Source organism: Pleurodeles waltl, chromosome 4_1 (genome assembly GCF_031143425.1).
Source record: "Pleurodeles waltl isolate 20211129_DDA chromosome 4_1, aPleWal1.hap1.20221129, whole genome shotgun sequence".
Classification (NCBI taxonomy): domain Eukaryota; kingdom Metazoa; phylum Chordata; class Amphibia; order Caudata; family Salamandridae; genus Pleurodeles; species Pleurodeles waltl.
In genome coordinates this window covers 700,692,072-700,708,394 of record NC_090442.1, presented here as the reverse complement: position 1 = coordinate 700,708,394, position 16,323 = coordinate 700,692,072, and the positions used below count along the sequence as shown (strand labels likewise).

General features: G+C 46.6%; 1 protein-coding gene across 1 annotated transcript in view; it reads right to left on the bottom strand.

Moving 5' to 3' along the window:
• Positions 1 to 11,444, bottom strand: part of ITIH5 (inter-alpha-trypsin inhibitor heavy chain 5) — a 264,995-nt gene extending 253,551 nt beyond the window's left edge. The window contains exon 1 of the mRNA XM_069229267.1: positions 9,646 to 11,444. Within this exon, the coding sequence (XP_069085368.1) occupies positions 9,646 to 9,759 (114 nt within the window). The 5' untranslated portion in view covers positions 9,760 to 11,444. The remainder of the gene's footprint in view (positions 1 to 9,645) is intronic.
• Between the last annotated feature and the right edge of the window lie 4,879 nt (positions 11,445 to 16,323).

Here is a 16,323-nt window from a genome sequence, read left to right as displayed (position 1 = left end):
GCAACTTTTACTGTTCCTACCACCCTAGTTTCAGATGATCCGCAGGTCTCTTGTTATTTATCTGGCACCATGACCCCTCACGGCGAGGGCAAACGCTCGTTTGGGTCATCAGACATCTTAACAGAAGTTATTGTGATAGGAGTTCTGAAGGACAGAAATCACCCCCAGGTGCCTATGATAAATAATGTATACACAACAGTACAAAATATTTTCACCAGTATAACGGGGTGTAGCAGGATTACTATGACCAAAAATATGTGCTAATTATTTTATTAACTTCAGAAAATTGATATGTAGAATATTCCGTCTAAATATTGCATTTTAAACATCACTGTACAAGAATATTGCAGCAAAAATATTGAAAACCAAAATACCAACAATGTAAGTGTAGACAGCTAAGTATAGGTCCATTGTACTTCGGATATATATATATATATATATTGATTATATATATATGTAATGTAGTGAGATGCTCTGCTAGCAGATGCATTTAAAAGCTGAATGTTACTCTTAGGTTCCACCAACAGATTAACTAACAGAAAGTGCAGTCATAACAATGCCATCACTGGTATCACCTTTGCCATAGGCTCCTATTACGAAGATTAAATCCAGACTGTACATGATCCAAAGATGGGTTGCTGAAATGCTGAATGCTTTAAAGCACTGCACATAAAATAATTTCAGAAATGTTGAAAATACAGGAGAAGCATACGAACTAAATGGCCAGTACTTTGGCACGTCCTCCTATTATATCATGAATGAAGAGATTTTCTAAAGCGTATAGATGCTCCTGTGAGTGTTGTGGTGCTAATGAATAACAGCAGGAGGAAAATTAAACCAGTGCAGATAACTAGATTTTAAGTTTTTCTTGAATAAAGACTTAGAGATCAGAGTTGACACAGAAGCTGATTCCAGGCCTTCCTGACCAGACAGACAAGAGGAGACCACCCCTTCTGACCTGCCTGATCTTAGGGACTCCAGCCAGAAATGACTGAGAGGAGATTAAAGCTCTAGCTGGAGAGTAGTGACATAGGACCTCATGATGAACATGGTGGTCCAGACCGCCATGCCGGCGGCGGTGGAAATTACTGCCACTGGCATGGCGGTCTGGACTGCCATATAAACAACAAGGGAAGACCGCCACAGGTGGCCCTCCACCACCACCAGGCTTCCGCCGACAGACAGCCTGACTATGTGGATTTCTGTTGCCGACAGGGCAGCGCTGCAAGCAGCACCACCCTCCGGATAGAGAACCCTTGTTCCTCCAGCCTTTCCCGGGCGGTTTTCCCCGCCAGGGAAAGGCTGGTGGAAGGGGTGCTCCGGGGCCCCCGTGTAGTGCCCCGTCGCGCAGGTCACTGCCCGATTTACTGGCAGTGATCTGTGCAATGGGTGCTGCTGCACCTGCCGCACATCGGCATTGACGACGGCTCCATGTGGAGACGTCGGCAATGTCCCGGCCCTGCATTCTGCTGGGCCAGCAGGCTGAAACTCTGTTTCTGCCCGCCGGCCCAGCCAAATGTCTATTATACGGCCGGTGGGGTCTCAAGGGGGCTGGCGATCTGTGAAAAGACCACCAGCATGAACACTGCAGGTTTTCCTGCCGTGTTCATAATGACCCCCATAGTCTTCTTGTCAGATACTGAGGACTGGCCGTAGAGAATGCCCAGTGAGTCATAACTAGAGATTTCCAAACATTCTCTTCCTTGCAGGTAGCCACCACAGTGAGGTCACATAAGAAGACATGAAAGTCTGACAAGCCTACGAATGGGCGGCAGCATTCTGAACAACCTGCAGTGTAGCAATTGTATAATCAGGAAGCCCCAAATATAGAACATTAGCACAGGCCACCCTAGAAGTAATAAGGGCTTGGACCACTGTCTTTCCAAACCACTTTTACATTCTGGGTAGCTCTTTCAAAGAGTCAAGGGCTAACTCAAAGAAGCTGATGTGAAGTTTAAGTCGAAGAAAGGTTCAACTGAATTTTTACTGGTACAATGCCAATGTAAATTTCAATCCAGAGTGATTACTTTATACTCAAAAACACTTTAATAATACTTCAGAATATAAAAATATGTGTAAGGTGAATGAAATATAAACAATGAAAATCAATCTAATAAAAAGTAACAAAATAACACAAATGTGGCTATAATACTAGGAAATAAAGTTACACGTAATAGATACTCTTCCCGATGGAAAACTGATCATAAGCACTAAGCTGTTAATAAAAAGCCTACACATGAGAATTCTTTAAACACCGTTTATGGATGCCTCTTTGCAAACACCAGAAGTCTTACAAACATACAAAATTCTAAAGATTAAATCTAAAGGAGGAAAGATATTCTAACACAACAGGCTCAAGTGTGTCACTGTTCACAGAAAACTGTTATGGAACCAGAAGACTATGCTTACCACATGGTTAAGGGTGGGTGTCTACCTCTCTTGACCAAATGATCTCTCTAGAACTTGGGTAGGTGGATCTGCTGTGGGGCTGTGGCTCAACAATACGGGGTGGTAGTTCTAGATGCTGATGAAAGTGTGCAGGCGGGGAAGGAATCATACTAGGTACACTCTTGTCCTCTTTAAGCTATCTCAATACAGTTAGCATGAAGGCCAGCTGAGTGTTTGACCTCTGCACTGCAAGACAGGGTCAAGGACCCCTCAAATGTTGCTTGCGAAACCTCGGCTGGCACTCATGCTACTGAAGATGGGGATGGTACATGCTCATACCACACCATATAAAGGCTGGTGTATAACAGAAAGGGATTAGGAAGGGCGGCCTACAATGATGAACTAAAATAGGAAAGAAAGAAGTGGCAAAGGGAGTTGGTGTGCTCAACTCGCCTGCTCTTGATGATGAATCATTCTAGGGAGTCTCCAGTCTCTGGAAAAGGGTTCAGATGGCTTTGTCATGCTCTTTGTTCAAGTCTTTGCATTACTTGAGCTGGGTGGTTGCTTCCAAGCAGGTAAGGTAGACAGGGAAGTCAGATTAGCTCCAGCAGGCCCTCAGGCTAAGTCCTGATCTTGAGGAAACAAGAAGCACACAGATCCACATTCAGGAGGTACTTTGGTATGGTCCACACAGTTCTGAGTTGGCTGAGTTCTTGCAAAAGCTGGGGTGTGGCTTACGTTTAAATTCACAGTATAGGGTGGTTGTGCATCAGTCCACTTATAGTCAGGGCAAGTGCACTGGCACAGTCAAAATTCCAACCAACCTCGATAAGGCAGAGTTTCCATCCTCAGGGGCTTTGGGACAGACAGGCTTTGCATTGTGTGAACTGTTGCTGAGATTGGACCGGGCAATTTAAATTAAAAATGCCTACTTAGGTTGGATCTTGTGTATTACCCCAGGCAGGAATGCAGACCAATAAAGGAAAAGTCAGGGATGGACTGCTCTTGTTATTTCTCTTTGGGCACCCACCATCTTCCATCTTGCCACACGATTTTAAATGTTAAAGATGTTTGCAATCATTAAAAATTATTCCTAATAATAAGTGCTGATGATAATGATGATGAAACAAGATTTATAAAGCACATTACTACTCCTCAGACTGTCTCGGTGCTAAGACTCACAGGTAAAGGCATTACGCTTTGAGAGAAGAACCATGTTGTCAACCTTTTATGGAAGACAGTTTCAGATTCATCTAGGCGAAGGTCAAGAGGGAGCTTGTTCCAGGCATAGGGACCCAAATATGTGAAGGAGCAACCAACCGCTCTTGAGTGGCATCTCTTTGGTACCTTAGCTAATGACCTGTTTGAGGAACGTAGTTTCTTAGCCAGGAGATAGGCCGAATTCTGGATGTGAGATAACTAGGACCAGTTTGATATAGTGCTGTAGGGATAAATACAAGAGCTTTGAACAAAATGCATTTCCTTACCGGGACCCAATGCAGGGAATAAAGATGCGGGAAAGTACTCACAGGAAGATTGAGGAGCAAACGTGCTGCTGCGTTTACAACACCTGAAGTCTGTTAATTAAGTAATCAGGAAGGCCAAGGAAAGGCATGTTTGCATACTCCACCCTGGTCAGGATGAGTGGGAAGAAATGTTTTCCTGGCTGGTAGAGAGCTATAATAAAGAAACTTTTTCAGTATATGGAGGAGACCAAAACAGGTCCCTACCATGACATTGACTTGATGCTGGAAGGGCAGGAGGTTGTCACATTTGACCCCCTAAGATCTTGACCACTTCCAATTGCGGGCCTAAAGGGGGAACACCCTCTGGCCAAAGAGTCTGCCAAGCTGAAGGTAAAGTGTGGCTGAAGAAGAGAACTTCGGCCTTATCCGTATTACACTTCAGTTGGTTGAGGCACCTCCAGCGAAAGACAGCAGCTAAATAGGGTTTAATTAAGTCGGGTGTAGTACTTTCTCGTTTATTAAAGGTGAAGGGGAGCTGTGTGTCGTCCCATTAGGAAATTATTTTAGCCCCAAAGGATTCCACTAGGTATGCCAGCGGAGTGACATTGATATTGGGGAACTCAAGATCATTATGAGCCATCTTCCTGATATTTGCAATCAATATGGTAAAACCGGAGCACATAATATTCATAAACATCAATATTGATTCTTCAATTTAAAAACAAAGGGGTCATTTTTTTAAGGACACTGGACTTACTGTTTACGGAGATGCCAGCAGTTATTGTCCCTAGGTGCAGCTACCGCACCAAAACCTACAGACTACTGGCACCAGTAAAACCCTGGAGAAAGGAGCCGATTGGAGCTAGTTTCCCCTTCACCACTTCCCAAGACTATTGGGTGGGAAGACAACTTAAGTGTGATATTATTCTTGGGGCACACAAAAGGTGTCCCTAATGGAGAACCATGCCTTAGGTTTGTGGCTCTAGCTGTACTTGGGATGAGTGTTGGGTTAAATGGTGACACAAAAGTCAAAACAAAGGAACCTCCTGGACAAACAAAGTGACAAGGATTGGATTCGCTTCACAGACGTCAAGAGACTTTAGTTCCTACAGGGTAAAGATCAGACGCATAACTATATTTTGTCGGGTCTTGGAGAAGGGATTTATGTGCTTGGGAAAATGTCTTTCATAATAAGAAAATGTGTCAGTGCACAAATTTGCGCCTTTGGACTGTCCACATTGTTTACAATCCGCACGCATAATATTAAGGTATCAGAGGAACACAAGCTTTCCCTTTAATATGCCCAGGGGCTTGGTGAGTGAGGTATAATGTACCCTGCGTAGTAATCTACATTCATTTGTGAATCAGCCTCAAAAACAGTGAAATCATGCTTAAGGTAATAATAGTATTAATTTTAGTTGTAGTCCTAGTCTCAGTAGGAGGAGTCCTTCTTGTAATGGCAGTGTAGACCGAGGAGGAACATTAGCATAGTTGTAGTAGTGAGAAAAGTGGTACTGGGGCGTGGTATTGCAAAAACAGTGTAAACAAAGTAATAAAAGTAGCAGTAGCTGCAGCAAAAAATAGTATTAGAGGCGAAACACATTTGCACGAAAATTGGTCAATTGGCTTGCTGTGGGGAACTGCGCGCGTGCTGGGTTCACATGTTGATTTAGGCTTCCATTAGTCCCCAGCAGATAAAATGAGCGCTGCTCCGGCATCAGCGCGAGACGCCGGCGTTTCTGTGCTACATGCTGTACACAATAGGCCACATCTAACGTAATGCACCAGCATCTCCGCTGCTCTCTCACTCGCACCTGCAGCGCTTAAGTTCGCTCCCAGTAGGAGATGTCACTCTTGGGCTCACTAATGGAAGCCAGGTGCTGGTCCCATAGCTGACTAGCCCTCAACCGTCATGTAAACCAGCATCTCCGGGAGCCTGTACTTCAGCGTCGGGAGAGGACCTGTCATAACATGGGAGACTGGAATGGGTGTGAGTAAAGTTATGGATGGGCCGCGGATGCCGGAGAGGGTTGTTATGACACATCAGACTGCAGAGAGCCAATGAGGGCCAAGACATAAACGGGCAGGAGAAATCAAAAATATGATATGCTATCCATCTGCTTCAAGCTTGAGAAGAACACACAAATATTTATACAAGCTACTGCGCATTGCCTGACATCCATCTGTCGCTATGGATCTCAGCATCTTTTTGTATGCTTGACAACTTAAATTCCGCATCCTGTTCGTGGCTCCCAGTAGCACAAGAATCATAAAGTAAAATTTGGAATTGAAGAAAGCCATGGCAGGCATAGTGTTTGGCACCCACATTCAATGAAAACATATACGATGAATTAAACGTGGAAGCAACTCAAACTAAATGATCTGTTGCTCATAATATCAGTAGTTGCTCATAATATATATGATGGTAAGTGGTCAACCATTAAGTTAGTCAAAGAAAAATCAAGAGAGTATATGATTTTGTTCCTAAACGAATCCTCTCCTACTTCTGCCCCCCCCCCCCCACCCGTATTCTCCTCCAGACTCAGTGCATCCCTTCGAGTAAGACCCACAGGGCGCTTTTTCTACAGTTTTTTGGCTTCGAAGGAAGCAGTGGAGATTTGCAAAAATGTCAGGTGAAAGAAGTTGCTAACTGATGCATGGGCACCGCCATGTTGGAAGGCGGGACTTCCTGTACGATATAGCCTGAGTACTGATAAGTGCATTAGCCCTCCTCACATTGCATGGGGCTGCAATCTGAGTGTGAAGGCTGCCACAAAGTAAGTCCTACTTTCCAATATAGCATACCTAGGCATAGTGAGCCACTCAGTGTATTTGTAAGGGCATGTTTCTCGCTGGAGCCCTATTTTATTTAAACAGAGTGATATTGGAGCCATATTTTTTTTTATTAGCGTAATATTGGAGTGGGAGGAGATTGGGAGACGGCTGGGTGATGAGAACATTTCTATGTTGTAGTTATATAATCTTTTGAGGTTCCTTTCTGTCAATCCTTCTAGTCTATATGACTTACTTCACAGTACGTTGATAAGGAAAACAATATATATCAAGGTAAAAATTATTCATGCCCAACTTCACTGAAAACTGTAATTGGCAGGAACACCCTCCTCTCTGAAGTATTCTCTAGTTTACACTTGGCTAGAGCTGTGCTTCTACTTAGAGGAAAACAATAATGAGCCAAAAATGCCTGTTTTCTTTTCGGACAGATTTTGCAGTGGTGCCATATCTAAGGGTGAGTGTAAGTAGCTTAATTGCGTGTAGCGTAATCACAGGGAATTACCCCAAAATTCTGCGAAATTACGCCCAATTACACAAGAATAGTAATTCTGCATTTAGTGTGATTTTCTTAGCAAAAAATGCACCCTTGCGTCCAAAATGGAAGCACGGGTGCATTTTGTGCTACGAAATTGCATTAAATGCAAAAGAAGTGAGAACACTTGTGTTTTCTAAATTTCCTTTTGTGGTGGACTCTCCCTCTCTAAATTACTCTTAATTACGCAAGTGAGCTTAAACAGTGAGTTAAAGAGTAACATAGAATTAATGAAATTACTCTTGGTTACACCAGCGTAAGGGAAATTCCACCAAAGCAGTCATATGTGCCTCAATTTTTGGTTGTACCATGTGAAATCAGTGATAATGCATATGAGGGAGTGACAGTGTGCTGGGTGTTAGTATTGTGCAGGGTTGGTTTGGCCTAGTGGGCAATCTGGCTATACCAGAAGAGCTGATCTGACAAGTCAGTATGTGGATATTTTTGCTGTTCTTGGGCCTTCTTAGGTAGAGAGCCAGCGCTCTGGCCTGTTGTAATCTATCTGTGGGCTTTTAACCACGCCCACCTCATGCCCATCACTTTCACTTGTTTATGGGCTTGCCTTTCAAAAATCCTTTGTTATCATTAGTAAATGCTTTACATTTGTCCCTCCTGGGGGCAGTTTTGTTACTGCCTTGGCCATCACCACTGTTACAAGGATAATTGCATGATTGCTGATACGTTTGACTGCAAGCAAACGTTTTTTTCCCTTTTGTGCCTCTCCTTCGCGCTCACGCTCATGGAGGCCGTGGCGCTTTGAGTCGGCTTGCTTATGTCAAATGTTTTACTTTTCATTTTCAATTTATTTGGCAAGAAAAGTCCAGTTAGGAAATTACAATGCTAATAGCTCTAAGTCGAGCAAACGCGAGACCCATTGCATTGCAAATGCTTGTTTATGGTGTGGTGGTCTGGGTTTTACTGCTGATTTCACTGATACCACTACAAACGTTGCCTCCTACAAGCACAAATGCATGTAGTCTCGCATACTTTGTACAACACTAATACAATGTGACTTTGCAAGTTCAAAACAGCCTCGATTTGCATATGTGGACCACTAATTTTGCTATTTGAGTCTCAATCTCACCCCGGTTTTGGGGGGAGCAAGGAGTCCCATCAAAGTGTGCCTTCTTGGGGAGCACACAGTGCTCAGGAGGCACAGAGGAGGTTTTTGGTGAAGCAGTGAAGAGACCTGCTTGAGGGACACATCTCCCTATCAGTAGAGTTAGCCGATGGTCTCCTTTCTATACATTTATGGGGAGTGGGGGGCTCGAACTTTAAAAAACACCCTCAACTAAACGCGAAGCCACTGGAGCTAGATCAGAAGGGTTTGTGTCAGCGCTTTAAATGGGCCGGTACTGTGAGGTACTGAGTACAAGCACTTATTTAACTTGAATGTGGAAGTACCTGTCCATCTCAGCAGGAGGCTGCACTTACACATGGACAGTACCATTAGTTCTCAGCAGCAAACAGGCACCCTGGGATAGCGAGCCCCGCCCCTCATACATTTTCACGTCAAGCGCTGGTTTGTTGGAGTAGAGTTTCTTGCCAAAGGCCAGGCTGGTGGCTGTCTGAACTCTCTGTAGACGGGTGTCCATGTCTGTTTGACTTGTGGTCGCTCTACTTGGCTATGAACTCCCTTACATCAGTGATAGCAGTTATTTTACTGCCTCTTATTGGACAGTGCTTGTGTCTTAGTAACTCAATGAAAATAAATGGTGGTCAATGCAATATGTACTGCCCCCCCCTCCTGCCCGCGCTCTCGAAAGATGAAAGCTTAAAGTAACCCCACTGGGATTGCTACTGGTAACCCACACCTTGTCCACAGATTTCTGCACCAGAAGCATTGACCTACTGGACTACGAATGTGAGTGCTTGTTACTAACAAAAACAGCCAATATCTCAAAGACAGCTAGGTCCTGCACTATTTATTTCATCGAAACCCTATTGCACTGGGAATTAGGAGCAGCGATTATACAGGAGACTTCCCTCGACTGAAGCATGTCTGCGGGTTCGCGCCTTGGTTCACTATTGGCCCAATCAGCGTTCTCGGATGGGAAATCTGCCTAGCCGGGAGCGTGCACCTTGAAGCACCTCGCCATGCTGAGCCATCCACTGAGCGCCCAGGGGAGAGTGCCAGGGGTGCGGTGAGGTCACACAGAATAGTGCTCGCCTTTCACTGCTTGCAAAGCCTGCGTGAGTAACAGCTCAGTTTATATTAAAAGTGAGTAAGACAACGAACAAGGGTGACACTCCCCCGGCTCGCGCAAGTGTTGCTGTGACGCAAAACGGAGAGACAGAAAAGAGCTCTGCAGCATGAAACACATGTGCACACTGTGTGCGACGCCCCTTCTCCTTTCCTCAGTTCTTTCAACAGGCTTTGCATTTTAAAGATTGCTTTACCTACAGCAGAACGCAACGAGATCAAGACTAGATATGCTGAATGTAAAGGGGTCAAGAGATACTTACATTATCTTGCCTCAGCATTGTCTGATCCAGGTTCTCCTGTAAGGCCTTGGGTTCCTGACCCCAAGAAAGGAGGGGGAGGTGGAGAAAAAGGCACATCAGGACGATGGCGGCCATTCCTCTCTGTCTCTATGTAATAATCTGCACGCCACAGAGTCCTCTCTCTCCTCAGGACCTCACCAGGTCAGCAAAGAAGGCCCAGTGGGAAGAGTTCTCTTCTACTGGAGAGCATGCGGGGCCAGGGTCGCCGGGGCTGAGCTCTGGGAGGGCAGGGCTTGTGTTAGACAGGAGACGAATTCTGGGAATCTGGAAGGAAAGTGTGCATCAGTCGTGGGGAGCCGATGAGACCAGTACTGGCATGTGCCTGGGAGATCAGGCCTTGTACTGGAGGGTTGATGAGTCCCTGGAAGCTGTATGGACTGTATAAGTCAATCCCTGCGGTGGAGCACCTCTGTGTAACTGGTAACAGACCGCGAAGGCGGATGAAAAGATGAAGGGGCCTTGACCTGCTGAGCGTGCACAGTTCAGGCTCGGCCCCATGCAACAGGTGGGACGACAGGCAGGTGGGGTATTTTTACTAATTAGGAGGAAGATGGGTTCCAGTTCACTATGAGTGCAAGTGAGTGTGTACAGATAGGACCCTCACTGACTCCCTTTGTTGAGATGATCACCTTCGGAGTAGTAAATCCCTCTGCTGGGGTTGCACCGTTGTGATGGACAGTTGATCTCTTCCCTGATACCAGTGTTTGGCAGATTATGTCTCATTAAAGAATTCCCCGTTCTTGGGTGGATATCAACTCATTGGCTGCAGCAGGCTTAGTTGATGAATCCTTTGTATGAAGTTACATCGCTAGGAGTTCTACAGGCACCCGTGCTCCTGTATGTGGTTTCAAAGTTGTTGTTTGTGGGCGTAGTCCTTCCCTCCAGTGAACTTGGTTGATGAACTCTTGTTCTCAGGTGTTGCAGATGAGCTGTTGTCCCGTAGAAGATTTACGGAGCTGGGACAGTTTGCCGACAGCTCGATTGATTAATCCATATGCACCGCTGAGTTCCGACCAGCAGTCTTGATAGATAAATTATATCCTGAGCTTGAGGCTTTGTGGGTGGTAGGAAAATCCTTACTATTGGTGTTAGTTGAATTCTAGTGCAGCAAATGAAGTTATGTGGAGCTAGCGCTTGGAAGTTGCAAACCTGGAAGATGAATCCTCAGTCTGCGATACCCTGGTTTATAAATAAGATGAGTGCACGCAGCAAGTTCAGCAAACCAAAATATGTTCGGAGAGATCCAAATGTGTGGGGGTCCTTCAAGTACCTTACAGGGGTAATTTAATGAGACGTTGGCTTTTTCAATGCCGCAGGTTTGAAAGATGCACCACTCTAGTGTGTTTGTCGCGTTCCCCTTTCGTCTTGATGTACAGAGCCGTGGAGCCCGCAGCAGGTTAGAGGAATGAGTCTTTTCTCTTGCGAGTCCTTGTTCTGTACGTGATGTACAGGTCTGGTGCCTGACAGAGACTCCCCCGGTGCGGCAGGTGGGTGAAAGGATATCTCGTCCTTGAGCCGGTACACTGAGCTCCCTCCTTCTGCAGGCTGGGCTCCGAGTCTGAGAAACCTGCATCCACTGCCAGGGAGCCCGGCGAGCTCCCTCCTCCCCTCCCTGCTCCGGAGAGGGCCAGCCTACGAACAAAGTTCAGCGGGTCTGAGAGGCAGCAGCAGCCTCTCTTCCACTCTCAAGGAAGCACACAATCAGCCACCCCAGCTGGGCGCTGTCTGCACAGTTGAGTCCCTGAGCTTCACAAAGGCGGCTACTCTCACCCTGCTCTCAACGCCGGCATTTAGCCCCGTTGCTAGGCGCTGCCGAGTTTTGTAGATAAAGTAACTAAGGAGCAAGGGATGAAGTGATTCGCTTGGGATCACAAGATGTGGCTGTTTGGAAACGGGGATATTTTTTAATCAAGCACATGCACGCTGGAACAGGATCCTGCTCGGATTACTTACCGGTAATATGCTTGGGTGTAAGCATGAGTTCCTCTCACTGGACGAAGGGAAATGCCACCATTACATTAGCCACTAGTGCATGCTCAATTTACACCTGATTAGCGCAAACAATTGTAACCCCTCAGCGGCTGTATCTTATGTATTGCTCATTCGGGGGGTGTCATTTTGCTAACATGGCAAAGCACTAGTTGTTCCGTTACAGTGACATATAGGAAAGGATGTATATTAGCACGTTAAGACCTCTTTCACTGCGAACATATTTGCAAAAAAAGAGTTATTTGAATCTATTCACATCACCTAGCAAGCTGCTCAATGTATTTTCTGGTGTTCAAGCTGTCAGTGGGGTCTGAGGCCTTGTAAACTGAATAATGCCTGCTTCCGCTCCTGTGAATGAGTCCATTGTCGGCGATGACGTGATGCAGAAAGGACCCAGGCAAGCGTGGAGTGGGGCGGGTCAGCCAATGGGGTGGAAAGGTGCTGATATGGCTCTACTGGCAGAACAAGTATTATGAATTCACATTGTACATTTTGTTTTAATAAGGGCCTTTGTTGTTTGCGTTGTGTGGAGGGAAGGGTGTGCGCTCCCGAATGCCCATCGCCAATAGTGTTTACCTTCGGCAAGAGAATGGTACTCCAGACTTTCTATAGTATAGGGCTGCTGCGTAGCGCCATTGAAAACACACTGCCAGGAATGCAGAACCATGGAGTCACCGGGCCAGCGCTGACAGCTCTCAGGATAACAATAGACAACGAAAGCATGCCCTCTGAGGAGTCTTTTATTACATACAATGTGCTTTGTGCACCTTTGGAGGAGACCACGCTAAAATAATTGCTCGACTGTTGAGCGCGCGCAGTTTTCTACACGCACATGCCTCTCTGTGCCTTACAACGCTTCCTCCATGGACGGACGTAGAATCTTCACAAATAAATGGTTTGTGGAAGTTTTGAAATAAACCAGTGGTTAACAAGGATTCAGCTGTGTACTGCTTTTTATAATTGATGATAACAGATATACATCCAATGTATAGTAAAGTAGAGCTTCTCTAATTGTATCTACTCTCAGGATAATAATTGCTAGGTGACTCACACAGCAATGCATTTGTCAGTGGGTATGTCAGAACTCCATTCAGAGGGCCATAGGGGACGCAAGGGCTACTGGGTTCAACCAGAGTGGGTGAGACCTCTTACTCCTCATGTCCTGGGGCCTGATTTACTATGGGTCAGGAGCAACTGGGCCAAGTTTCCCTTCTGCACTTCACTGTCAGTGGTAGCTGTGAACAAGCAGTCAAAGTCTCTGGGGGAGGTGGGGTGTGAGACGGTGGAGGGTAGATACAGGAGAGCGAACATGACTCATGATTCAAACTGCACACAGTACTATCATTAAATCAATAGCCAGTCAAATACTTACCTTTATAAGAAAAAAGTATTTTATTTCTAACTCCACACAGTCAAAGAAATAACACCATTTTAAAGCAATAACACAATCCCCTTGAGATCGGAGCTCTAGCGTTTCTTACACAAAATTCCTGTCTTATTGTCTTCTTTGTGACATAGGTTATTCCCCATTCACTGGCGGCTGCTTCCAGGGAATGCTCACTAGTAGGTCGTACTCAAGAGTTTCCCTTTCATTCTTTAGGAATTTGTCAAAAGTGTCTATGGTGCTGCAGTACAGTCAGCAATGAGCCCCCTGGGGCCCTACAAGCCCACTTCAGGTCTCACCCACTCCTGCATTATAGTAGTGTTCTTCAGTGCAGCAAGTACCGTCTCCACAGGTGCTCAAAAGTCCTGATCCCTTTTGAAGAACTCAGGCTGCTTGTTGTACATTCTGCAGCACCCAGAAGGTGCAGTATCTGTCCCTCGAGCGATGCAACCATCTTTTTCCCCAGAGATCTGAGCTACTCCTGATCCTTGAAGATGAGGTAAGTCACTCTTCCCTCAGCCGGGGGTGGGGTATTCGATTCTCCAGACCTGACCAGAGGCTAGCGAGGGTGCGACATCTAATGCAGCATCCTTTACAGTCCTCAAGGGATCAGTCAGGGACAGGTTTTGGTGTGTGGACTTGACCCACTGGTCACACAAGCAATCTTTTTTATGACAAGGACCCGAACTTCTGGAAATGTTGATACTGGCAGCCCCTTCAGGCGTACAGGGCGGCTGTAGTAAGTTCCGGCCCAGGTGCAGACTCCTCTGGTGAAATCACCCACAATACAGCAGCCCCTCCTGGCATATGGGGTTGTTAATTAAGGCAGAAACAAGTCTTAATGCTCTGGCAACAATAAATTGAATGATGGTCCTCTCTAGCATACAGGGTCACATCAACGAAGGAGTGCAGGCCTGGCAATTCCCTCATGGTGCTCACTGCACAGCTCAGGTCACAGAGGCCCTCTCCAGGCATATGGGGGTCACCGTATCACTCCTGCACATGGGCAACAATCTGATAAGTGCACAGCCATTTCTTCGCAACTCTTTCAGGAGGTCCTCTTGGTAGGCTCCCCACTCAACCTTGCTCCCTCCAATCCTCTTCCTCACATGGCACACTGGTCTTGGCAAGCAGGGAGGCGCTGGTGATCCAGGCTCCAGGGCAGGTGATCTTGGTTTTTATGGCTGATGTTTCCTCACACAGTAGGGAGACTAGCAGGCCTTTGCCCCCAGTCCTGGCACAGGCATAAGTCTTGGAGAGCTTCCCCTTCTTACACAGAACGTTTGGCTGCTTGGCAGATGACAAATTTTGAGGTCTCAATCTTACATTCTTTAGTCCATTTCCAGATACTAAAGGCCAGATTCATCAATATTTCATGCAGTACAATGGAGCTAGACAACCTACTGTGCTGCATGAGAGGGACAGGACAGGAATGCCTCATATTTAACAATATATGAGGCATTGCTGGTGTCACAATGTCCTTTCCTCAGGATCTGCATGTTGCTGAACAAAAGGCCCACCTTCCGGCGTCATCAACTCAGAAAGCTATTGTAGCACTGAGTTATGATGAAGCCAGTCAAGGGGAAGGGAATTAGGGTAGGGAACAGCAGGGAGAGAGAACTGAAAAGAAAAGGTTAGAACAAATATGCATTTACGCATTCATAGGAATATAACTCATCAATAGACTCTTGACTAAGGGGGTCATACCGACCCTGGCGGTCCATGACCGCCAGGGCCGGGGACCGCAGAAGCACCAACAGGCTGGCGGTGCTTCCAGGGCTATTCTGACCGCGGCGGTAAAGCCGCTGTCAGAAATGGGGAACCGGCGGTTTCCCGCCGGTTTTCCCCTGGCACAGGGAATCCTCCACGACGGCGCTGCTTGCAGCGCCGCCATGGGGATTCCGACCCCCTTCCCGCCACCCTGTTTCTGGCGGTTCTTACCGCCAGGAACAGGATGGCCGAAACGGGTGTCGTGGGGCCCCTGGGGGCCACTGCACTGCCCATGCCACTGGCACTGGCATGGGCAGTGCAGGGGCCCCCTCACAGGGCCACACAAAGATTTTTACTGTCTGCTTAGCAGACAGTGAAAATCGCGACGGGTGCCACTGCACCCGTTTCACCCCTGCATCTCCGCCGGCTCCATTCGGAGCCGGCTTCATTGTTGCAGGGGCTTTCCCGCTGGGCCGGCGGGCGCTCTTTTGGAGGGCGCCCTCTGGCCCTCCGGCCCAGTGGGAAAGTTGGAATGGCCGCCGCGGTCTTTTGACCGCGGGGCGGTCATTCGGCGGTGACCGCATGGCGGGCAGCGACCGCCGCCCGCCGCGGTCAGAATGACCGCCTAAATGTGTCTTCGAGATATCAGATGGAGACCCCTTTTGAAATGAGGGCAAAGCCCCTTCTTTGAATCATGGAACAAGAATAAACTACGACCTCAGAACCAAGAGATGGCAAGAGCTATGGACTATGATCATACTCCGAATATCAATCTTGTAACATCTATGCATTCATAACATAAACCTTTGATCATGACCTAGAACATCTCAAAGAATTAAATATGCTTTTCACATATTATGCTTTCCAAAAAACAATGAAAACTATGATTTGCTTATCTCTAAAAATACTTTCACATTCACAACTATAAAGGCCGAAAATGTTTTTACTCATCGAACTTGAAGCGCTTTAGTTATAATACCAGGAAGCACTTTATATTTGTCTTGCCTGAAGCGCTACGCTCGTTATGCTAAGGGGGGCGCTTTACTCATGTGGCCTGAATTACTTTGATTGTTGTGCCAAGAGCCTTTTACTCCTGTGGATTGAAGCGCTTTGATTGCCGGGCCAAGAGCGCTTTACACCTGTGGACTGAAGTGCTTGAATTGTCGTGACAAGAGCGCTTTACATCTGTGGACTGAAGCGCTTGAATTGTCGTGCCAAGAGCGCTTTACACCTGTGGACAGAAACACTTGAATTGCCGTGCCAAGAGCGCTTTACATCTGTGGACTGAAGCGTTTGAATTGCCGTGCCAAAAGCGCTTTACACCTGTGGACTGAAGTTCTTGAATTGCTGCGCCAAGAGCGCTTTACACCTGTGGACTGAAGCGCTTGAATTGTCGTGCCAAGAGTGCTTTACACCTGTGGACTGAAGCGCTTGAATTGCCGTGCCAAGAGCGCTTTACACCTGTGGACAGAAACACTTGAATTGCCGTGCCAAGAGCGCTTTACATCTGTGGATTGAAGCGCTTGAATTGTCGTGCCAAGAGTGCTTTACACCTG